The sequence below is a fragment of the Rhineura floridana genome, chromosome 5 (assembly GCF_030035675.1).
Source record: "Rhineura floridana isolate rRhiFlo1 chromosome 5, rRhiFlo1.hap2, whole genome shotgun sequence".
Classification (NCBI taxonomy): domain Eukaryota; kingdom Metazoa; phylum Chordata; class Lepidosauria; order Squamata; family Rhineuridae; genus Rhineura; species Rhineura floridana.
In genome coordinates this window covers 77262431-77288592 of record NC_084484.1, presented here as the reverse complement: position 1 = coordinate 77288592, position 26162 = coordinate 77262431, and the positions used below count along the sequence as shown (strand labels likewise).

Here is a 26162-nt window from a genome sequence, read left to right as displayed (position 1 = left end):
ACCAAAACTACAACCTTGAACTTACCCTGGTAGCTAATGGGCAGCCAGTGCAATTCTTTCAGCAGCGGGGTGACATGTTGGCAACACCCTGCCCCAGTGAGTAGTCCCACCGCTGCATTTTGCACCAGCTGTAGCTTCCAGACCAACCTCAAGGCAGCCCCACATACAGTGCATTTACAGTAATCCAGCCTGGAGGTTATCAGTGCATGGACAAGAGTGGTCAGGCTATCCCGGTCCAGAAACAGCCACAGCTGTCTTACCAGCCAAAGCTGGTAAAAGGCATTCCTAGCCACTGACATCAAGTGGGCCTGTAGAGACAAAGATGGATGCAGAAGCACCCCCAGACTACAGACCTTGCAGAGGGAGTATGACCCCATCCAAAGCAGGCAACTGACCAACTATCTGAATTACCAATTATGAAACTGGTTCAAGGTCACTGTCATAGCAAACTATGATCCTACACTGGAACAACCGACAATGTTTTTCCCAGTGTGGCAGCTGATAATGTCAGGCCATTAAACTGTAAAACTATAGATACTTACATTATGTTAGACACGTGCCACATAAGCTAAATTCTCCTTTCAACTCCTTTTTAACCCCTCATCAGCAATTTCCAAGGGCAATGTTTGCCTCTATTAATTTCGGCTAACTGTTTGCAATGCTTTTGTCTAAGTATGTTTCAGTTGTGGCTGCACTGCAGGATGAGTTTGGGTCTTTATAAATAACAGAGCAATCCAACTCATGTGAAGCTGGCAGAAGAGGTGCTGGTGGCAGAGGAGCCGGCAGGAAGGTCCACAGCATCCAACTGCCATTGGCAGCCTCTGGGCCGGCTGAACGCGGGCTCAGCCAGGAGCTGTGTGCGGGAACCGGAAAGTAAAAGCCAGTTCTCATGAATATCCCTATCAGGGAGTAAGCACTCTCCACAAACTTCCACTGCAATTATTTTCTTAGACCGACCTTTTTCTTGCCATAACTTTGGCCTAGATCGGGACCTGCAGAGTGCTCCGATGGGAGTTGGATGTTGCGAAAGTCCTCCCTGGCCTCTTCTCAGACATGCCCCCAGAACACTCCTTTTGGGGGCATTCTGCAGTCCTCTTCCAGCACCCCTTCTGCCTGGCTGGACTTCCTCGGCAAATCTGTGGCTGAGCTGGCAGGTTCTTGGCTCTACCACAGGTGAACTGGGGTGGGGGGCTTCTGCTGGTGGAGCCTAGCTGAGCTGGGGGTCCACTATATCCAACTCCCCTCAGCCTGGCATAAATACAAGTTGGATTGCACCCTAATACTTCCACATGAGAACAAAGATGGACTGGCAGAAAATAGCAAAAATTGTCATGAGATTGCAGAGTTTAACAGAAAAGCAGTTAATATTGTGAGAATACAGATATCAGCAGACTAGATAATGATCATTTACATATACATGACTTGAAACATGCTGGTCCCATAAAAGAATGAAATTGGTATACAATATTAATGTTAGAAAAAAGAGATGCTATGGAATTTCAACATATGTATGTGCAAAGCTGTTTCCAAATGAGAATTCAGTGTGCTAAAAATAAACTGGCATTTATTTTTTATTTAAAAAGTATAAACAGGAACGTAATAATCATTTCTGAGATCTGCTGCAAGTATGATACTACTATAAACACTAATGTCTGTTCTTATTACTATGATGTTAAATATTGCTTGTTTACCAGATAAAAAGAACACGCTTTCATCATAGTCTTTCTGATACTAAAACAGTGTGTGCGCGCGCATGCATGCAAAACACCTCACCCATTCTCATACTATTATATGCTTTGTTAGTTAAATAGCTTATTCTGCAAAGAAGTTAAATTCCTAATATGTTATCCCAAAAAACATATTTAATAAATAACTACTTTCAATGTCTAGTCTGTCCCATTCCAATGGTTGTTTAGCTGTTTTATTGCTCAAGTGTTTGAATAAATGTCTTGCTTTGTAAACTGATTGGGGCTTTCTGGAAAATGGAAACATAAATGCTATATACGGTGCCTTGCAAAAATAGTCAGACTTCTGATCAATGCTCTCATATTACTGAATTACAAATGGCACATTTGTAATTTTGTTCTGTATGACATTTTATTTTGAAACACTGAAACTCAAAATCAATTATCGTAAGGTGACATTGGTTTTATGTTGGGAAATGTCTGTTTTGTTGTTATGTGCCTTCAAGTCAATTATGACTTATGGAGGCCCTATGAATCAGTGACCTCCAATAGCATCTGTCATGAACCACCCTGTTCAGATCTTTTAAGTTCAGGTCTGTGGCTTCCTTTATGGAATCAATCCATCTCTTGTTTGGCTTCCCCTTTTTCTACTCCCTTCTTCTTGGTAGATTTGCTCCATGATGTTCAGGTTGGTTGGACGTCACTTGTGGACAGCCATTTTCAAAAAGTGCCACAGATTTTCAATGGAATTGAGAGCAGAATTTTGACTGGGCCACTGCAGGACATTCACCTTTTTGTTCTTGAACCACTCCAATGTTGCTTTGGCCTTGTGCTTGGGATCACTGTCCTGCTGAAAAGTGAATTTCCCCCCAAGCTATAGTTTTTGAGTGGACTGAAGTAGGTTCTTTTGCAGTATTTCCCCATAGTTTGCTCCATCCATTCTTCCTTCAATTTTAACAATATGCCCAGTCTCTGCTGATGAGAAGCATTCCCACAGCATGATGCTGCCCCCACCATACTTCACTGTAGGGATGGTGCATCTTGAGGCATGGGCAGTGTTAGTTTTGTACCACACATAGCACTTGGAGTTTTGGCCAAAAAGCTCTATCTTGGTCTCATCTGACCACAAAACCTTTTCCCACATTGCAGCTGGGGCACTCTCATGCTTTCTTGCAAATGCCAAACATGCTTTCAGATGTTACTTACAATGTAGCATGTGTAATTCAGTAATATGAGCACATTGGTCAGGGGTCTGATTACTTTTGCAAGGCACTGTATAACATTTTAAAAAATGCACAATCCCCCCCCCTCCTTTTAGGCTATGTTAATCAAATCTGCTTTAAAAAGTTTGGCCAATATAGCACTGTTCCAGGCTTAACTGGAACTTCTGGTTAATTGTATCTGAATCATTTAAATCTGTTCAGCATATCACTGTGATGCGGGATACTGTTAAGATATATTGATTATGGGTGAGATCCAATGTCATGCCAGTGGATGTAATAGGACTACTCCTTTCTTTGCCTCTCCCTGCAGCCATCCGCCCGGGCATCTGCTCTGCAGTGTCCACCAACTCTCCAGAGCAGGTTTTGAATGGAGGAGAGGAGAGGAGTTCTGTTTGCACAAATGGACGTCTACTGCACAAGCAGGGTGCCAAAATTAGATGTCACCTTTCTTCCATCTTAAGAACTATTTATGTAGTATTTATAGAAACATTTATATACTGTCTTTTGGCCTGCATAAGCCCCTCCATGGCTCACAATAATAAAAACACAGGACAGTAAAATAATAAAAACTGAGAACAGTAAAACCACTGTTTTAAAGTAAAAAACAACTGCCAGCAAAGGTAATGTAACCCATTAAAAGCCGACTTAAATAAAAATGCCTTGACTTCCTTCCTAAAACCATCAATGAAGGGCACAGGTGAACCTCTCTTATGGTTCCACAACTGTGGTGTTGCCGCTGCACTGGTGTTACTGCTAGTCGCTCCTCCTTGGTGGTAGAACACAGAACAGGATCTCTGATGACAACGATCACAATGGATGGGCAGGTTCACGGGGGAGGAGATCATCCTTCAGATATCCTAGCCCTACGTCATTAGGGCTTTATTGGTAATAACCAGCACTTTGAATTGGGCACAGAAACAAATAGGTATCCAGCATAGTTTGGTGCCATATGATCCAAAAAGTGGATAGCTGAAGCATTCTGCACAACTGCTCATTTCCGAACACTCTTCAGGGCAACAGCGTGAGCGCATTGAGTAACGTAATCTGGAGATGACAAAGATATGTGTAACTGTGGCCAGTCCTGCCTTCTCCAGGAAGGGACACAGCTAGTGCACTAGCTGAAGCTGGGAAAATGTGCTCCTAGCCACAGCTGCCACAGAATATCAAGTATATTTAGGAGTATCACCCAAGCTACAAACCTGGTCACTCAGAATGAGTGCAATCCCATCCAGAAGAAGCTAAACTTCTACGCATGGATCAGTTTGTCTTCTGCCTTGTCTGCACTAAGACTCAGATTGTTAGCATGCTAGTGCAGCAAGATGGAAGGCTGTCCCATTAGAAACCAGATAAACCAACATTCTGATGTTTCAAAATACCTTTGTTTGGTCTGGCCATACTTTAGGCTTCAAAAGACAATGTTTCTACAGAAGTAATCTTTTAGATACTTTTATTTCTAGATATGAATAATCATATAACTGACAACACAGACCAAGGATCCAAAGAACTGTGTAAATAGTTTCCTGAGCCCACGGGGGCATTAGGCTTCTATCTTGAATCACAGCACACCTCTCCTTTACCTACATGGATGAATTATTTTGGAAGCTACAAACAAGTTCAAAAGCAGCTAATAATGATCTTGGAGTCAACTCTTTAAAGTAAAAAATTCTGCTGGTCAGCACAAACCCCTTACGTGAACCTAAGTAGCTCTATGTTTATATTAAGTATAAATATCTGAATAGGAAAACTGATACTTGATAAAACTGTAACAAAGATGAGACAAAATATAGCAGTAGAACAAAATACATCTGAAGCTGGAGATCAAAATAATAGAAAAATGCACTATTTTTTAGGAAACAAAGAAAGTACTTACAGATTGAGATTTCTTTTTTTTCTTTTTTATTGCCCTGAAAAAACCTTGCTTTTCTTTTTCCTTTAGATGTTCAGAATGAGCATTTTCAGGACTTTTCCTTAACACAGAGGGGGAAAAAAAACACATACAGAAAACCAACTTCAGCATAATTCCTTACACAGTGGATTATTTTATGAAGTCATCTTTGTCACAGAATTTGCATGAAGAAATCTTCTCCAGCCTTAAAGGTCCTAACACATAAAGGCCTAAATCTGAATTCTGATCCAGATTTTCATACTAGAGTTTTAAGTTTTGCATTACGCAAAAATGAAATAAATCCTTGGGGGCCCAAGGCGTGGGGTAAAACTTACCTGAACCCACAGAGTGTTCCCACCACATTTGCTAGACTTTGGGCAGGGACCTCTAGGCACCTATATAGGCTGATGTCATTAGCTCAGACCAGTACCCAGATGTTTTGTGTAACCTGTACGGTTCATGTTCTATTTGCTACCCAGATTGCAACCAATAGATTTTTGTGTTGACTGACCAACAGTACTTTGCTCACAGACCTAACAATTCAGAGAAATACAATTTAAAATATGTCTACCCAGCATATCAGCGGATTTAATAAGAAAACAGCTGATGGACTAGAATTTCCCAGAAATCTGGCATGCAAGTTCAGATATGTGGAATTATCCACAACATTTCTCCTGCTTCTTGGTGCTATCCACACATGTACTTGCCTGATTTGAAAGTTATAGCAAACCTTTGTTTGGCCATTGTGAACAAGTTTTTAGCTTACACATTCCCTTTTGAGCTCAAATTATACTCACCCTGATTCATGGTAACTATGTTTTGCTGTAATGTCTGAACTTGTCAAATTATTAGAAGCAATAGCTTATTTCAAAAACAGACCTGGTAAGAACATGTTGAACTAGGTTTCCACTTGTATTTAGTGGCAAATTGTTGTTTCTGAGGTAACTACACTTTGCTTGATTCAGGTGTCACAGCAAATTATAGTTACTACAAGGTAGAAATTGAGAGACGATATATCGTCCAAAGCCATTCATAACGGCCAAACCATAGTTTGGCTGTGACATTTAAAATGGCTGTGCCTCATCTCCTATGGTTTATTCTGTATTCAGGTTTACGCCAGTATCTCTCTCCCCTCACCCATGTTAGGCAAATCATGGGCCCACTACTAAAGACAATAACTAAGGCAGCCCATTACAGAAGATGGGGAAACCATTTAGTTCAGCATTCCATTGCAAGTAGAAGCCAGCCAAATGCCTCTGGGTGTTTACTAGAAAGGCATGAAAGTGATGGTCTTCTCTGTTGTTTATCCCCAATATTTGTTGTTCATGTTCCCTTGATAATATTTAGTTAATTAGGCAAAAAAACTATTGACAGACCCACCTTCCATTAATTTGCCTAACAGTTTCTTAAAGACATCCAAACTAGTGACCATCTTTAGAACTTGTGGCAGTGTATTCCATAAGTTAAACATGGACTGTATTTCTTTTTGTCAGTTCTAAGCTTATGGCCTTACCGTTCTGAACTTCTCAACTACACTGAGTGATCCTGAGCTACAGTATTATAAGGAAATAAAGTTTTTCTCTATTCATAGTTTAAATATATATATATATTTATCACAAAATAAGATGCTATATTATACATGGAAAATGTATTTTTATCTTTTGCCATCAGCCTGACAGTTTTTGTGATCTACAAATAGAATAGCCTTAAAAGCTATTTCAGCAGCCTACCCACCCACATAACACACATTTATCACACAGCTAACATACTGTAGTAACAGAAAAAGTAGCCAAAATGGTGTATATTATTAAATAACACATTTATTCTACTATTACTTTATTTAAGTATTTTATATCATTTATATTTTAAAAATCTCCAAGTGGTATACAAATAATAATAAAAATACATCATGGACAATAAAATCACAAAGTAGTCTGAACAATATAATATCCATAGTAAAAGGAAGCCTGCACCAACCCAGTTTAATGGCTAGGAAATGCTTGTGTAAAGAGGAATGTTTTAAGCATCTAGTATATTATATCCACACAATGCACTTTCAAAATTACACAAAGAGGATTAGAACTAACAATACAGGGCATATGCCAGGAATATCCTATTTTAGGAGCTTGCTAGTTAAAGATACACATTTTTAGCCATTGCAGTTAGCAGAAAGGGGAAAGCAGACTTCTCTTGGGCCAACAGGCCAAAACCACAGCCCATCTACTTTTATGATGGGAAAAAAGAAACTGTTTGGACCAAATCAATATATATTAAAAGTGTAAATAAGAGGGATTTTAAACAGAGGATCTAAACGTATTGAAAGACAGAAGTGTAGGACTAACACCTGGAAGGATCCATTACTAATTAGTAAAAAAACAGAACACTTAAGCTTTTCATTTAAAGGATCCAAATCTTAAATTCTGGAAATTATAAATAGTTTAACATTAATCTGAGGTAAACTTGTTCAGAAAATAGAATATGGAATGTGCAAAAATAAATTTAAGAAAACAGGAAGTGTTAAGTGAACACCTTTTCAATAATTTGCTCTTTTTACAATATCCTAAAAGGACACCAACTTACCAGGGATCAAAAGCAGTTTGTCTCTTGGAGTGACTTGTTACACTACTGCTTTCTGCTGGTAGCGCAGGTATTCTATTGGAGGCACTATTATCTAGGAATGTTCCCTCCGGGCGTGGAGATGGGACTGCAATTAAGAAATACCAAGTTGCTATATAGTTGCTTCACATGAATCTCTTCTTCAGCAACAACAAAATGATGAATTCAGATTTACATTTACGCACGGCAAAAGAAAATGTACTCTCCCCAAATGTAACACTAGCTTTTGTCTCTATTTAATGCACTGGTAGTTTATGAAACATGACATGCTTTCAGCACTGAGAACTGAACAAAAAGACACTGGGCCTTTAGCAAGCAAAAACATAACCAGCTTACCCAGTTTTCCCCCTTCAAGTTGGGTGGCAAACTGGGGGAAGACATTTTGAAACAGCCCAAATGTGGTCTAAATCTCTTTAGAGAACATAGCCAGATTTCAGCTGAAAACTGTCAAAAGAAATGTACTACTGAAGGTAGTTAGTAACAAATATGAAGGGTTTAAGTACAGCAAAAGTACAAGTATACATAAGCAACACATATATTTGACTGCATTTAAATGAGCACCAACAAAACACAAACCCAATATACTGGGATATAAAAGACATCAACAGATTGGTGTATTTCTACAATACTAAATCCACATTTTTTCAAAGTTGGCAATATTTATTTCCTTTAACTTTTAAAAATGAATACAATAGAAGCAACAAAACAAAACAAAACAAAATCCAACAATCTAATGAGAAACTTAAAGCAGAGGAAAAAGGAGGTCGGTAGAAAGAGAGAAGAAGAGAAGAAAAGGGGAGGAAGCAAAAGAAAGACAAAATGGAAAAGTTAGGTGAATCAGAAACTAATGGAAGTACATGTGTTTTAGTACTGGAACATATACATACTTCTGCCAAATAAAATGCAAATTGCAGGAGACACTTTGTTCCCAAACACTGAGCTCCACCATTTCTTCTACCCATTGCTTAACAGAAAGAGTGGAGAGATTTCTAATGTGTTTAATATCAACTTCTTTGCCACCAAAGAATCTTATGGAACCAATAAAATATGATTTGTGGAAAGGCGTTTATTACTAATAGTGTTAAATGTCAACAGTTGGACAAGATATTCTACTGAAATACTGAGGAGGATACAAGAGAGAAGGTCTGGGCCAAATTTTGAAGGCATGCAAACGGCTGAAGTTGAAGCTCTTAAAATCATTTCCTTCAATATCCTAAGATAATTTAATAGACTCCTTTGTCTATCCATTCCCTTTATAAAGCATTCTGTGTCCAATATGAACCTGTAGATTCTTCCATAGTATCAATTCCTTAGCAGAGAGATCTGAAACAATTATTGCTCCAGTTGCTCATATATTTGTGGATTTAGAAAAATTAAGATGGACATACCAATGCTCTCCAGGCCTCTATATCATCAGTATCTCAGCTTACTTGGGCACTTCAATCTTGACATTCAACATTTAATATCACACTCTTAAAAAACATTCTGTTACTGACACAGGCTAGGGAGACTGAAACCTCTCAGTATCAAAAAGTAGCAATAGATTTTTTGGGGGGAATTATTGGTGTTCCTCCAAGTTGGCTTGCTTCAATAAATAATAGCAAGGATTAGCTACATAATGGTAAACTGTGGTTAGCTGAAAATAGAAGCAAAATGTTCCAATCTCTTCCTCACAACCACACTGGAGGAGAACGAAGAGGGCAGGTCTTAGGCTCACTAACGATAAAACCATCATTTATGGCTTCAGCCAAACAATACCTATGAGTTTGAGCGATGCAATTATTTGTGTGTTGAATACAGCCAGTCAGAAGCGTTCATCTGTCTGTTCTAAAGCAATTTTTAAAATAGATCTGGATAAGATCAAGTTGTACAATATGTATTAATTTGAAATGTAATAGGACCACTGAAATGTAGACAATATACTATTAGGTTTTCCAGTTAACCAAGTGTTTAATTTATCTTATTTTGTAACCAGCAATCTGCCATAATTTTCTATTAGTATCATGATGACTGGAAGAGAGATTGCAAGATTACAGACCAGTCTTCCTTCCTTCCTTCCATCCATCCATCCATCCATCCATCCATCCATCCATCCATCCATCCACCCATCCACCCATCCACCCATCCACCCATCCACCCATCCACCCATCTATCATTTGATTTATATCCCACCCTTCCTCCAGCAGGAGCCCAAGGCAGCAAACAAAAGCACTAAAAACAATTTAAAACATCATTAAAACAAAACATCTTTAAAAACTTTAAGAAAAAGAAGCTTTTAAGGCATCTTTTTAAAAAAGGTTTAAAACATATTGTTAAAAAAAAAGGTTTAATAACATATTAAAAAGCAAGTCCAACACAGAAGCAGATTGGGATAAGGTCTCAACTTACAAGGCTTGTTCAAAAAGGAAGGTCTTCAATAGGCGCCGAAAAGATTATAGAGATGGCGCCTGTCTAATATTTAAGGGTAGGGAATTCCAAAGGGTAGGTGCCACCACGCTAAAGGTCTGTTTCCTATATTGTACGGAACAGACCTCCTGATAAGATGGTACCTGCAGGAGACCCTCACCTGCAGAGCACAGTGATCGACTGGGTATATAAGGAGTAAGATGGTCTTTCAAGTATCCTGGTCCCAAGCTGTATAGGGCTTTGTACACCAAAACTAGAAACTTGAACTTGGCCCAGTAGCAAATGGGCAGCCAGTGCAATTCTTTCAGCAGTGAGTGACATGTTGGCGACACTCTGCCCAGTGAGCAGTCTCACTGCCCAGCTGCAGCTTCCAGACTAACTGCAACGGCAGCCCCACATAGAGCACATTATAGTAATCCAGCCTGGAGGTTACCACTGCATGGACAACAGTGGTCAGGCTATCCCAGTCCAGAAACGGCCGCAGCTGTCTCACCAGCCGAAGTGGGTAAAAGGAACTCCTAGCCACCGAGGTCACCTGGGCCTCTAGCTACAAAGATGGATCCAGGAAGACCCCAGACTACGGACCCGTTATTTCAGAGGGAGTATGACCCCATCCAAAACAGGCAACTGAACAATTATCTGAACTTGGGAACCACCAACCCATAGCACCTCCGTCTTGCTAGGATTCAGACTCAGTTTACTGGCCCTCATCCAGCCCACCAACAACTCCAGGCAGTGGTCCATGGCTTGCACAGCCTCTCCCGATTCAGATGTTACTGAGAAGTAGAGCTGGGTATCATCAGAGTACTGCTGACACCTCACCCCAAATCTCCTGATGACCGCTCCCAAGGATTTCATATAGATGTTAAACAGCATGGGGACAGGATGGTGCCTTGTGGCACCTCACAGCACAACTGCCAGGCGGCCGAAAGATAATCACCCAATGCTATTCTCTGAAAGCGACCTTGGAGATAGGATCGGAACCACTGTAAAACAGTTCCTCCAATACCCATCTCAAGAAGTCGGCCCAGAAGGATACCATGGTCAATGGTATCAAAAGCTGCTGAGAGATCAAGTAAGAATAACCAGGTCGCACTCTCTGTCCTTCTCCTAATAAAGGTCATCCATGAGGGCTGCCAAGGCCAATTCAGTCCCATAACCAGGCCTGAACACAGATTGGAATGGGTCAAGGTCTCAATCTGTCCACCACCCCTGTAGGGGAAGATCAGAGCCATAAGTCTAAACTTCACCAGGAAGTGGTCTGACCATAACAATGGGGTGACATCCACCCCCCCATCTCCAGACCACCCCTTCCTCCATCTGGAGCAAAAGCCAAGTTGAGGGTGTGCCCTGCCCTATGGGGTGGGCCAGTGACAACTTGAGACAGCCCCATGGTTCTCATGGAGGCCATGAAGTTCCAATCCGGAACACTAGAGGCAGCCTGTGTGTGGACATTGAAATCACCCAGGCCTATCATTCTGGGCTCCTCCCATACCACAGCTAAGATGGCTTCAGCCAGCTCAGTCAGAGAAGCTGCCAGGCAGCAGGGTGGATGGTACACCAGCAGCAACCCTAGTTTACTGTCTCCTTGGCCCGACACCAGGCAAAGGCTCTCACAGCCATCTCCACGACAGAGTGGTTTCCTGGTGACAGAGATGGAAGTTCTGTAGACCACAGCAACTCCTCCACCCCGTCCCTGCAACCTGTGCTGGTATTGCACCGTGTATCCAGGTAGGCAAAGGTGGGTCAGAGCAACTCCTCCAAGCTCACCCACCCAGGTCTTGGTAATGCACACCAAATTGGCACCTTCATCCACAATCAAATCATGGATGAGTGTGGTCTTATTGTGTACCGATCTGGAGTTAAACAACAACACACACAGGCCAGTGGGCACAGCAGATGAGCAACGAGGAATTCACCCATGAGAGAAGTGGCAGCAAGGAATAAAGCGTAGATAGCCTTGCCCTCATCTTCTATGGTAATTCACCACCTCCCCATGGCTATACTTCCCTCTATCTGTGATCACTTAAATTGGGGTGGCATCACCCATGTCCCTCCTTACTAAGACTCCTCCTAAACACCTGATATGGACCCAACAAGAGCCCACCAACAAAACCTACCTGAGCCAATTATCCCAGTAGGCCTCTGCAAGAATTAGGAACAGTCAGACCCACTCAATATTTTTCACATAGGACACATCTACTCCCCCTCTGTCTCACACCCAGGGAGGGCCAGTCTTCTGTCAGTTACAGACTCTCACTCTGAAGGCATCTGGCAACTTTCTCCTATCATTCAGTTCACTGCACAGGCTCTCACCCTGCGCAGGAACTACACATGAGCCATAAGCCCTCCCCACTACCAATCTCCTCTAGATTGGTTAGAAAAAAGAAAGGAAGAAATAGAAGAGGGTAGTACCCTCACCCTCGGGAATCCCCAAGGGGCAATCTCCTGTGTTGGGGGCAGCTGGACTTTTATGCCTCCTGACCCAGCAGCTAATGCAAGGCTGCAAGATTAACTGTAGCCTCTCTCTGAAGCAAGGGTCAGGCAGGGCCCCCCAGTCCTTGCAGCACTTAACAGGGACTTCAGCTGTCTGAAAACACAGCAACCCAGAGGAGCAAGCAGCAAGCACGCAGATGCTCAGATGCTCACTCCCAGGGCAGGACTTCTTCAGTCCACCTAGTGCTGCAGCTGTTCCCCATCTTCCACATATGAGTGCTTAACATTCACATTCTCTAGCCCTCAGCCTGCTAAGACTACTATAGTACAAGCAATTGGCTATGGAACCAAAAGAGGAGAGATAGGGTGTAACCTGGTTGGTATCCAGCACTAAATGAATAGGAGCCACATAGGTTCTATGTGTTACAAATAGAAAACTCCAAGAATTACTTTAATTTTTGGTTAAAGCCATTCCATTTAGCAAATATTGCACAAACATATATATATATTCTTCCATTATATTTGGAAGGAACACACAAAACATTGGTGACAACACAGAGCTAGGTATTTTAAAAAACCCGTCTTTAATAGGACATGATGAACTTTCTCACTGGAGACAGTGAGAAATACAAAACTATGGATGATCATGCCCATTATTTCCTGCAGCTGAAGTTATGTCTGAAAAGAATTTCAACTGTCCAGAGCCTTGACCAAGAGCAGCCTAGTCCATATAAGGTGGATCTCAAGAGCCCAAGACTAAGGGTCAGTTCAGATGATCACCATGACTAAGCTCTTGTACTCTTACCTACCCTTCCTTCCTTCACACACGAGAGGTTAGAATCTTCCATTTCTAATTTGCTGCAAACCATAATATGCTATTTCATTTCAATGTGAAAAACTGTGCAAGCTGATCAGACGAGGATATATGAGCCTGATGCTTGTAGCAACAAACCAAGATTTGTTGGCGTATCTGAATAAGTTAATGCAAAAATACCCCAAACTCTAGTCTACACTCTAGACACTTTCTGAAAAATAGGCAGCACAAAGCCAAAGTACAGGAAAAAAGCTACACCAAGGTTGCAGTCCTATGCACAGTTATCAGTAAGCATGCTGAACACAAGGGTACTTACTTCTGCATATACATGCTTAGGATCAGGCTGTAAGCCTACCTAACCATAGGCAAGTCTAAAGGTGCTGTCAAACCCTGCAAATCTACCCTCATGCAGAAACAAAAGCTGTAGAAGAGGGGGAGGAACTGCTACCAGAACAGAAGTACTGTCAATCATCTTTAAGTCTTGCCTAATGTTCCAAGAACAGAAGGCTCCTCCCACTTGTCCTGGATTTGTCTGCCTGGAGAAAGAGTGAGATCAGTTCTCTAGTTAAACAGGTAGTATCTTTTATCAGAACAATGCTACAAATCTTGATCAAATTCTATGAGATAAAAATACCTCTGTAAAAGCTACCAACTCTCCTAGGTACAGGATCATTATACAGAAGTCTATTTTCTTTTGTGGATGTTCCATCATCTGGGTGCTGATCGTGATACGTTCCACCCTAAATAAAAGAACAATCAGTTTATTAAGCCAAAGAGCTCTGTTCTCCATTGGTATGTAACAGGGTGAGAATGAATCTGTTCACAGACTGTCCTTAACCTCACTCTGCTTTCATTAATATTTGTTAACATGAAACTCTACACCAAACAAGAAAGGGTTGAGAGTTAAAGAAATTTGTTCCAAAGCCATATGTTAAGAATTGTAAACTGATTCAGATTTTAATGTTTTGTTTTTGCATGAATTAAAAAGGGCACAATGCCCTTCCTAGAGCTCTTGCATGACTCAACTGTGATCAAATCTGGACAGTCTGTTGACAACAAGTGGAAGAGAAACACCATCATCTATTCAAAATTTCTAATCCGTCCCATCCTAGAGACTCAATAACAGTAAAAATCAAAAAATAAATGATGAGGATGACAACAGTCGACAATACATATGCAGTTTGCTACAATGGCCATCAGATATACTGAATTCGCTACAATGCCTGTTCATAGTCCTAGTATTACTTTATAGGAACACCTATACTGACTGTGTTTACCAGCTACAGAAGCAATTACACAGAACTGTATACATTTTGAAATACACAATACTTATACTCCAAGGGTCTGTGACGGCTTGCGCTCCTAAGCCACACAGTTTCTAACCATTGTAATATATGTGTTTCTTGAATACACCTGCAATGACCTAAGTCTCATTAAACAACCTGCAAGATTTTAGACTATGGGGCACCCCTCTGAATGACCTCATAAAGTTCATAATTTAAAACAGTGCCAATTTGTGTAGAAAGTATCCTGATACACAACATATAAAACCTGAAACAATTTTAGTGGGCCATATGTCAGAAGTGCCCCCACCCCAAAATGAACATGGCTAAAAGCAATGCTAATTTGTTACTACATAAAATGGCAATTTTTTTATTTTATGAAAGATTCCTCCAACCAGACTAATTAAAAATCTTTTTAAAACCCTGGCTCCACTCATCGAGGCCTCACCAATTCCCCTTTCTGTTCTTCCTGCTTCCTCTCCTGGCATGCTATAACTCCTAGTGAGCAGTGTTTCCAGTCCTGCTTACAGGTGGATCTGTACCTATGCATACAATATGTGTGTGCTGATGGCCTCTTAACAGGCAACAAATTATTAGAACCAATAGAAAATTTGGCTTTAATGGTAGAAGACAAGTGGCTCCCAGTGACAAGCATCCCTGTAAGAGCATCCCTGCTAAATCATACCAAAGTATCAGCTAGTGAAGTATCCCATTTCCAAACGTTGCCAGACAGATACTTCCAGGAATTTCACAAGTGCCCTTCCCTGCTGTTTGTCTCCTAGTGACTGGTATAAACAGGCATACCATTTCAAAACAAGGTTTCGTTTTGCTATCATGGCTAATTTATACACTCCTTTTAAAGCTATCTAAGCCAGTGGCCATGTACTACCACACCTCGTGGCAGTGAATCACAGAAGTCTATTTGCTTGTGTTGGTGTTCTCTCCCATTTTTGAAAACCTGTGGAAGCTTTATGCTTTTCCAAATACAAGTGACTATGGCAGGGGTGGGAAAGATCCAGCCAGTGGGCTGGACCCTGAGCTCCCCTATCCTATAGGCCACTTTGCCAGGGGAGGTGCCCATCTGTTAATCACCTGTCACCTTGACATCAGGTAAATTAACATCAAAAAATCAAGAGCGCACTCTCAGTTCTTTCCTTTGCATCCCTATCTTGAATTCAGTAGGCTTGCATTCAGCAACAAATATAAAAGTCACTGAATGCAAGCCCCACTTGCAGAGGAACAACAGGGAACAATAAACTCTCCTATTTATTCCTTTGGAGTTGCAGCTTTAACTGTACCACACCTAATGTCAAGTGTCAGGCAGGCTAGCATGGTTGGGGGGAAAACAGCCTAATGGGCCAGATTAGAATCCCTGCTGGGTCTAATTTGGCATGTGTCAAAGGTTCTGCATGCCTAATCTACGGCCTAACTTTTCACAGACTGTCTTTGCTTATGCTACCTGTAGAGTAGCTGTTTCACTGACATGCTAGTTACTTAACTCATATATTTAGTTTTGCCTGGAAAAGCATTTTATTACAAAGAAATTATCACTACACTTAGTTATTGACATGGAATGGAGGAAGAGTGCAATCTTGAAGCCCATTCCTCATGACAAATGGTTTGGGTGGCTCTGAACTAGACTGATAAGTCAAACATTTGAGACTTGCACATAAAAGGGGAACCAGAGAACATGTATGACTAGAGTATGCCTACATAACTTCTAATTAAAGAAGCTAAGCAGAGAACACTAGGCTTTAAAAACAATCCTACATTTATATCCCAACTGTTTTCCACTGTGAAACTAAAGGCAGTGTAAGTGTGGTTCCCAACTGGTTACTCATCCGGGCACTCACCAGCCACAGATCTGCTTAACTTCAGCAAGATGGTTGCCTCATGTACCTTCAGGCCATATCCTTAGACAACCACTAAGGGCATGATAAAACTTCTTATTGTTGCTATCTGATGAAGCCAGCCTTCCCTAATAATGCCCTCCAGATGTTTTGAACTTTCATCAGCCTCAGCAAGCACGACAAGTGGCAAAGGATGGAGTTGAAGTCCAAAACATCTGGAGGGCAACAGGCAGATGATCATGTCCTTGCTGATGGGCTCCGTTATGCTTGGTGGACCACAACATGTGCAAGACTGTCTGTAACACCTCCCTTGTTGAATTTAACTGTGGAGGCAAAGCGTATGCCACTTCTTGCTCTTCAAAATCAGTAGAGGAGGAGGAGGAAGAAATAGCCAGAAACTAGCCTTGAATTTCTCATATATAAAATCTGCCACTTCTCATCCCAAGACCAAAGTGAAACTACCATTCAAAAACTGTTCCAAAAAAACTCTATTCAAAAATCAGGATGCTATATAAATGTTCGAGACAAAGTGATAGTCTTATGACACATGTGACATTTATCATTATGAAGTCAACTTTCAAACATTCGTTCATCACATAGCCACACAATAGGTATCACCTATTTTATATAATAAAGTTAGAGGTTCTCAATGTATAAGATAGTGGACTTTCCCAGGGAGAAAAAAAGAGATCAGTTTGAGATCCTTCGTGGTTCCTTAAGCAAAGTTAAGTGCTACTTTTAACTATTTTGTTGCACATTCACTCAAGACAGACAGACAAAATGGGGAAGAGGCAGTCCCTCCAACAGTCAACATTTCAAACTAACCCTATTGGGATCTTCTGTACAGTCTTCACGGGAAGAGCCGACAGATCTTGTGAGTGACTTATGCTGCACCTGTGGAGATAACAGTTGCAGGCTGTTTGCTCTGGCTGCCATCCCTTGCCCTACGCTTAAGCCACCCTCGGAGCCCTTTGTCCTCACTCTGTCCCGGCTCACATACATAGAATGTCTATGAGGGCGCTGCTGTGAAGAAAACGGACTTGTATAACCTAAACCGTAAGAAAAAGATTCATGGGGAGCAGATAAAGAGTGGGAATGGCTTCCATCCGTATGATCTGGCAATTTCAACTCCTCCATGGTTTTGGAATGTCTTGTAGACGGTCTTCTCGATTCAAGTGTACCATCACTTCTGTTATTTCTCCCAGAGGGACTGAGCAAAGTCCTGTTGTCAGCATGGCGTGGAGGTGTTGGTGTGGTAGGAGAGTTCAAGTCCAAGCAGCTGGATGGAAAATATCTACTGCTGTTTGGTTCTGCAACTTGAACTCTGGCCTCAGATAGATTACCCACAGATTTGGAATCTGTCAGAGCCCCATGACTTTTTGACTTTGTTCGATATGAGGGACTCTTTGAAGACTGAGGAATAGTATCAATATAACTGTGCCGGTTATGCCTTTCACCTGGTTGCAACGTGCCTGTTTTGCTCTGAGAACTGTCTATAAATGAGTGACGGTTGTGCTGAGATCTGGAATTAGACTTCAGGTATTTTGTACCTGGACCATCTGAAGTTTTGGGATCTGAATTAAAATCAAATTCAGTTTTTGTCTTTGTGTCTTTTGGACTGAGAAGATGTGGTATGTTGTTATTAGTTAGATCCTTGCCTCCAGATCCAGGGGGATTATTTGGCTTTTTTGAAAGCATTGGACTATGTGCAGTTACAGGAAGATTTCCATTTAGAAAGCTTTCATTTGATGGAAGAGCCTCTTCTCTTTGCAATCCAACTCCCACATTCTGTATGTCTTTGCTGTTTGATCTGTGGTGAGACTGGACAGCAGTACTTTTGCTAGCTTGAGTTCTACATTATAAAACACAGAAAAAGCATATGTTAATTTCTATTTTTAAACACCAATTACTTCAGTAAACTTCTTGGTGTGTACATTTGCTATATATTATTTATTTATTTATTTTATTTAATTTATATACCGCCCTAAGCCAAAAAGGCTCTCTGGGCGGTGTACATAGAGGATAAACAAGAAAATATATGAATAGAACAAATATAAGAAAAGCAAAAAGCAAAACAAACAAAGAACAAAAACCAAACAACATCAGAATATACCAGTAATGAAATACTGTTTTAAAATACACTATAAAACAATTTTTTTTAAAATAGAATATTTAAAATTTTTAAAATGCCTGGGAGTATAAAAAGGTTTTCAGCATGGACTGGACACTGCTGGCACTGAGACAGTTAAACTGTTTGTTCCAAATGCTTAGTAACTCAGCAGTAAAAGGAGAACCCACAAGTAGTAGTTGTTAAAGCTAAAAGTTGTTAAAGGTAAAAGATGCACTGAACCAAATGAACAAAAACAAAAAAGGCACTGAAGAGTATTTTGTTCACTCCTGATTTTAACACATACACTGTATGAATAGAAAGCTCAAACACACAAACGGAAGTCACCTGACATGAAAATACACTGCTTTTCCTCCATGACATTATTCTAATAATGCAGATTTATGAATCACTGTACTGACAAGGAATAGTGTGGATTCCAAAAGATAAATCTGAGAGATCTACGCAATTTATACTGTCCTTTATTAGGAAGCCTGTCAAAGATATGAAAATAAATGTGCATGTAACAATGGCAAAACTGCATTGCAGCCACTATTCCTTCCTCGGCCTTCTTAATAGCCTGAAGTACATAAAATAAGGCAGGCACTGATGTAATAACTTAGCCATTTACCTATTGGATAAGGTGTTGCTATCTCCATGGTAAGGTTTTCTTTTAGTTGACCGTGAAGGTGAACGATCCAAGAGCCTCTGAGTTTGAAATGAAGGATGGTTCAGACACTGCTCTGTTAAGTATCTGTCACCTGGATCCAGTTTCAGCAAGTTCTTTTGGACAGAAATTCAGGTTTAAGAAACAAAACTGAGTCATATACCATTTAAAAACAAAGGGTTTTGGTCAATTAATATTTAATATGACAATTTCTCACAAGCATTTTGTGCAGCTGAAAACAATTTGAAACCACTTACCACCCCCTCCCCAATCTTGTATATAAAACCCTGACTCCACTGTTAAAAACCCACACTACAAACATGTGTAGAAATAAGTTATTATTTATCAATTAAATTTATATCCCATCCTTCTTCCCAGTAGGAGCCCAGGGTGGAACTCTGAAACATCTCAAAAACAGACTTTAAAATATATTAAAACAAAACATCTTTAAAAACGTATTTTTTAAAAAAGCTTTAAACACATCTTTAAAAGCAATTCCAACAGACACAGACTGGGATAAGGTCCCTTTTTAAAAGGCTTGTTGAAAGAGGAAGGTCTTCAGTAGGTGCTGGAAAAGATAACAGAGATGAAGCCTGTCTAATTTTTAAGGGGAGGGAATTCCAAAGGGTAGGTGCCACTACACCAAAGGTCGGCTTCCTATGTTGTGCAGAATGAAACATTTATATTCAAATTCAGGCTGCAAAAGCCACTGACACCAATAAAGGTTGGGCCTGCTAGCAGGCATCTGTGTTGCTGCAGAAGACAGGAAGTAGATTTCACTACTTTCTATCTGGCTCCTAGAAAACTTCACTGGGTTCTAAGTTTCATAACTATTTTGTACCTCTGTTTGTTCATTTAGTTTAATAAGTTGGAAAATGCACTTAATGAAATCAACAAATTCACTGCAGATTACCCCTATTGCTAACAAGTTAACAAATCATTTCAATTAATGAGGAGTAAAATTAAATTCAGTTCCTTATATAAACTGCAAAGCATCATGTTACACTGTGGCAAATACGCAGAATTATGTTTTCAGAGAAAACTGACCAAAAAAATGAATGAAAAAGACCATTTTCTAAAAAGAAACGGAACAATATTCAGCAAAAGACATACCTTCCCTGAGGCATCCCTCGTACCATTTCAAATATCTGAAGTTGATATATTTCTTGTTATTGAACAAACAGGATCACACAGATTTACTGTTAACATCAACACAGCCAAATTATGGGGCAGTAGAAAATAGAAACAATAATACACAGAACAAAGACAACATTCTTACCTTCATAAGGTCAAGTAAAACACCACTTAAGATTCCTAAATATCTCCTTTCCAAAGACTGTGGATGGTTGACTGCAGGAAACTGTAAAAATATTTTTCATATACATATGTATATATTACACATATGCAACTACCACATTTACAAAAGTCATCAAAATATTGTTTGCGGTATACGCTGCCTAAAATACACAGAAAAGCATACAAGTACATAGATAACATAAAAACAAGTTGGTCTCATGAAATAATCACACATGTGAGATAAACACAAGATAATAACTTTGTTAGGGTCACACTGGATGAAGCATTGGAGATCCATAATCTGGGATGCCTGTACATTTTTTAAAAAAATTAACAGCAGCTGTGGGGACAGGGAGGAGTGGGAGAGGGAGAAAGGACTATTGTGCTGGGAGGGAGGGAGGATTAACCCCACATTTTCCCCAATTAAAATGTTCTAAGAAGCCACAGCTGTGGAGGAAAATATACAGGAACCATAAGGGTACCTGCGTGTTTTCCCCATGCAGCAATAGCAGCTTTGGGATGGGCAGGGAAATAACTAAACGGGTTCCCACTGGAACTGCAATTAACTTAGAGAACAAACCATTGAGAGATGCAGACCATGAACTCCCATGTCATGTCTAGTTGTACTCCTAGAAATACAGAATTCCACAAAAGTAATTAAGAGAGACTAGTAATTATTAAGGAAAGGGCTGAACTTCCTTTAATTTTTCTTTGTTGCACTTGGCTCCTTTCAGAGGAAGGGCGGGATACAAATTTAATAAATAAATGAAATTAGCATTAGTTTCAAAGTATCATTTACCTAAAGATGAGTTTAAATGAATTTGAATAATCAAAGGGCATATGGGAAAAGGAAATTTATATATGCGTGCACATGCACACCAAGGGCCTAATGATGTTTTCCGTTCAAGTACAGCACAGCTTAACAGTCACACCCAACTGCAATGTGAATTAAAAGCAAATTCGCTTGCTATAGTTCTTTGCCAACACAAGGTTGCAGCAATCTGACAGCCCTTCAGATGGAGTGCAAAGGCTGATGGCACCACTACTACACTTTGTGAACTGAAAAACAGCTCTGCACAACACTTTTGTGCTGCATAAGAGGCATTGTACAGTTCTAGGGCAGCAGAATTTAGCACCAGATGCTTCCATTCTTTACAGTTTCTGCAAAGTGCAGGGCTGGATTCTTGAAAATCACACAGTAACTAGGAAAAGTCATCCAAAAATGCTATAAATGTAGTAGGAACATAATGAAAACATGCCAGTAAAGGTTGCAAAGTTCCAGCACAGAACTTGCAGTTTTAACTTTTCAGTCAAGAACCGAGCAAAGGCAATTATGATACAGCAATAGTAAGCGCTCATATATACACAGAGTTTCATCAACAAGAGTTTTCAAACTACTAATTTTCTTGCTTGTGAAGATGTATTATACATATAATATCCTTTTGCAAATGACCACATCCAAAAGTAGATCATATTAGTGGTTTGAGAGTTTAACAGTGAGAGTTATTCCCAAGTATGGCTTTAATTACATAACTTTTCAGCACTAGCATGTAATATCCCAGACAGTTTGTCTTCATTGATTAATAATGTTGAAAACTGGAGGAGAATTCTTCTAATAAGGCATAATAGAAAGGGAGTCATCATGTATCTCAAATAGTAGGGTTTCTGAAATCTTCAGTGAAGAGGTTGTTCTTTTGTCTTACTGCACCCTTCATTTAAATGATAGAAACTGTTGTAACTTAGTATCTACTTAACTGCAGTTAATTTTACCTGTTGCCCAACTAAGAGGGTGATATCCAACATTAATCATACTTGGAGCAGAACCACAGAAACCAACCCAAGTTACTATGCTACTGCAGATAATTGTAATATTTTAAGTATGCAGTAAGTCTTAGAATATTTTAAAAGATTTCCCCAACACATGGCCTCTTCTGGCTGTCCAGATAAAATCTTTGAGGATGGAGCTTTTTAATATTTGTAAGATGGTAAAGAAAAGCATTAAATACTATGGGCTATTTGCAGAGGAGTGGTTGCCCTCAGACAATGATTAAACAGGGTTACTGTCATTGCTTGTTATTAATTTCTAAAGACAATCTCAGCAAGTTGACTTTTGCCAGTGACACCTGTTCTGTTGACAAGTAGGTTAAAAATTGTTTTTGACATTCTGCACTGACACTTCTTGGAGCTGTCTCTTCTGTAATGCAGCAGAGCACACACAATATTTCTCCAATATTTATTTTAATTCTATGTGAAATATACACGTTTGGTTTGTTAAACAATTATACAGTATATACTATCAATCCCTCCAATCTCTAACTTTCAAAGTTGGAGATGCTTTTTCTTTTACTTCTCCTAACTCATAGGGCCCCATTATCATGAACCATAGTTATGTACTTGTAATATGAACAAACAGAATTGGAAACACATTTATGCACCTCTACCTCATTACAAAATATTTATTGAAGAGGGACATTATTTGAGTAGGCATTATTTTGTTCAAACAATTCACCACTTGAACATATAGATAAAAAACTTAATCTAAGCATTACCCGCAGCCCGTGAAAACGGGGATTGCTGTAGAAAAGCTTCATTTGCTCTGCAGGAAGTGGTCCTAGCACCTTCTGAATTGTAAAAAGTTGATCAATTTCACTTTCTCCAGGAAACAGCGGCTGTCCGTCACTAAGTTCCCCAAGAATACAGCCTACTGACCACATATCTACAGATTTGCCGTAAGGGGCTCTGAAACAAAAGCACATGGATGCTATTGCTACTTGGCACATCAATACACATATTAAAAATAACCAATCAATATTTAACTATTTTCCTTGTAAAGCATCCAGGAAGAAAATCACTATCAGAGGTCTTTTCTCCTGTAGGAAAAAAGGACTCATTCACTCTCTCTCCCCCCCCCGCCCCTCAATATGGTTCTTTACTACAGCATCAATGGTTAAGGCAATTGATTTAATACATTTGTGATATAGAGGAAAACATAGTAATTGTACATGCTCCCATTGAAAAATTGGCTTCAACAGTGCAGTTTTGAGGTTGACCAACCCTGCCAGTCTTTTTATAAAAATTCACACCAGAAAGAACATTTTCAAACCAGAATTACTAATACTCCTGTTGATTTTCACTTCTAAGGAACTTACAGCTGAACTGAACTAAATGTCTTTGGTATACTGAACATGCAGGTCAGGATGTTAGTCAGAGCTATTCTGTTAATTAAATCAAAAGAAATCTACAGTGATATTTTAAACAGCAACCAACAATCCAATAATAAAAAGTAAAATGACATTTTAAAAAAAACTAACATTTCATTTAAGAATGTAAGAGCCCTGGTGTTCAGGTCAAAGGCTCATCTAACCCAGCATTTTGTTCCCACAATGGCCAACCAGATGCCTACAGGAAGCCCAAAAGGAGGACATAAGGGCAACAGTACTCTTCCCACCTGTGATTCCCAGCAATTGGTATTCAGAGGCATATTACCTCCAACAGCGGAGGTAGAACATGTCCATCATGGCTAGTATCCACTGATAGTCTAAGCCTTCATGAATTTGTCTAAACCTTTTATTTACTTATAAGATGTCTTCCCCATATGGTCGGGGGGTATTTTTTTTACAACAGAGTGTACAATTATAAAAACAGATAAACAGGGCCAGCACCAGACTGTAGTGGACCTTCAAAGGCACTAGCACCACTGCAATGGCACAACTGCTACCAGTGACGGCTTAAAAAGGTCTGGCTGCATCGCCCACCATCACCCAAGATGGTGGCAGGGGTGTGCTGATGCCCCTGGAGCCATCTTGGGTGATTGCAAACGTGCATGGCGCACTGATATGGCCAGGCCTATTTAAGCCCCTGGCGACAGTAGTGTGATGCAAGAAGTGGCGTGGCCAGCCCACGCCAACAGAGGAGTGTTGCCTGGGAGGGTGGCTCCTATTCTGAGATCCATGATCTGTGCTGGCATCAGGGAGTGAGGTGTGTGCTCCATGCCCCAATCCTAGTGTGTAGCCCAGCCACAGCAGCAGGGTCAGCTGCAGAGGTCCTCAGCCAGTGCTCAACCTGGTCACCTACTGGTGTCAGGCCTGCAGATAAAACTATTACAATTATAAAACAAGGAAAACCTTTCCAAATGGAAAGGAACAGTATAAATTCAGCAAAAAGAGGTGGCTTCCACAAAACAAAATACCTTAACTGTCAAAAGCCAAAGTAAGAAGGTGCATCTTAAGCATACAGCAGGAGCTGTATAATGATGACAGTAGACCCACCTCTATGGCAAGGGAGTTCCACAGTTTAGAAGCTGCTACCACTGCCTGCATTTCCAAGGGTGGTGGAACTACCTAGACAGTCCCTCTGCTGGTCTTAACACCTGAAAAGGTCCATAGGGATGGAGGTGGTCTTTCAGATATTTGGGGGTTAAGTGGTTCAGGACTCTGAAAACAAAAGTGAGCACCTTGAAATGGGCCTGGAAATGTATTGGCAACCACTGTAGCTGTTTTAAAATGGGGTTTAAATTAGTTATAAATGGCACTCCAGCCAGTAATCTGGCCACTGCAGTTTGGACCAGTCAATGTTTCCAAGTTGTCTTCAAGGACGGCCTCACATAGAGTACATTGCAATAGTCCAATCCAGAGGTAACCAGATCATGGAGTACAGTGGCCAAGTCATTTCTGTCCAAAAGGGGCCATAGATGCTGAACCATCCATAGCTGGAAATAGGCTTGTCTAGCTACAAGGTAATCTGACCATCTAGTGACATCATTGGATCCAGGAGCACCCTGAACCAATAGACCTCCTCCTTTCAGGGGAGTGCAACCCTATCCAGAACAGGCTGTTTCCCCATCTCCCAGACTTGAAAACTTGGAACTCATAACACCTCTGTCTTTTCAGGATTCAGCTTCAGTGTATTGGTCCACCTCAAGCACCAGTCTAGCACTTCAACTTCCTCTCCTGATTCAGATGGAAAAAGACATTTGGTCTTACCATAAAATGGTTTTCTCTGTGCATGTCAAAAGCTGATCTCAGGTGGGTAGCTAACTCCACCTAGCAGTTGAAGGCAGAAGAGTGCTAAAGAGGTGTTGTTTTTACAAGGACTTCCTGCTCTGCACAGCGCCTTATTTCAGTTTTTGATAGCAAGCCAACCAACAGGAGGAAAGAACAAAGAGAAATAATAGGAACCATCGACACGAAACAGGAGACAACAGCACTCATAAGCTCTCTGCTGTAGGCCTAAGATGAAAAAGACAGTGATGGCAGCCCAGCTCTCCTAGGGAGTGGCCCTGAGATCAGCTTTTGACATGCACAGAGAAAACCGTTTTATGGTAAGACCAAATGTCTTTTCTCCTGTGCATGGAAAAGGCGGGGCATACCAAAGCTGACCCATGTAGGGTGGGAACATCGCTGGGCTGATTACACTAGTGATCTGGGAGAACATGCTGTAGCACTCTCCTCCCAAAAGTTGCCTTTGCTGATGCATATGTGTTAATCTTATAGTGTTTAATAAATGTATTAGGTGCAGCCCATGTAGCTGCTTTACAAATCTCTGTGATAGATGCATGGAGTGAGAATGCTGCCAATGCGGCTGCTGCCCTAGTTGAGTGGGCCACTATCCTGGCCAGCAGGGCTAACTTTAGAGAGGCGTAGGCCAGTGTGATGCATGCCTTGATCCACCTAGCGAGCGTGGACGAAGACACTTTTTTCCCTAAAGATGCTGGGTGGAAGGAGACAAACGATATGTCCAACCGAGATGTTTTGTTTTAGAGATATACACTTTCAGGGCTCTTCACACATCCAGTGAATGCCATGCTTTCTCTGTGGGGTGAATGGGATTAGGACAAAAAGAAGGAAGTACCAGCTCTTGCTGACAGTGGAAGGTGTTACAGAGTGGCGAAATTG

General features: G+C 40.6%; 1 protein-coding gene across 6 annotated transcripts in view; it reads right to left on the bottom strand.

Moving 5' to 3' along the window:
• Positions 1–26162, bottom strand: part of CDKL5 (cyclin dependent kinase like 5) — a 124168-nt gene that overhangs the window by 12120 nt on the left and 85886 nt on the right. For all 6 annotated transcript variants that reach the window (XM_061627242.1, XM_061627240.1, XM_061627239.1 and 3 more), the window contains 7 exons: positions 22818–23007; positions 20252–20332; positions 18937–19088; positions 17024–18050; positions 13700–13805; positions 7374–7497; positions 4779–4875 (listed from right to left, as the gene is read on the bottom strand). In XM_061627242.1, coding sequence (XP_061483226.1) covers positions 4779–4875; positions 7374–7497; positions 13700–13805; positions 17024–18050; positions 18937–19088; positions 20252–20332; positions 22818–23007 — 1777 coding nt within the window. The remainder of the gene's footprint in view (positions 1–4778; positions 4876–7373; positions 7498–13699; positions 13806–17023; positions 18051–18936; positions 19089–20251; positions 20333–22817; positions 23008–26162) is intronic.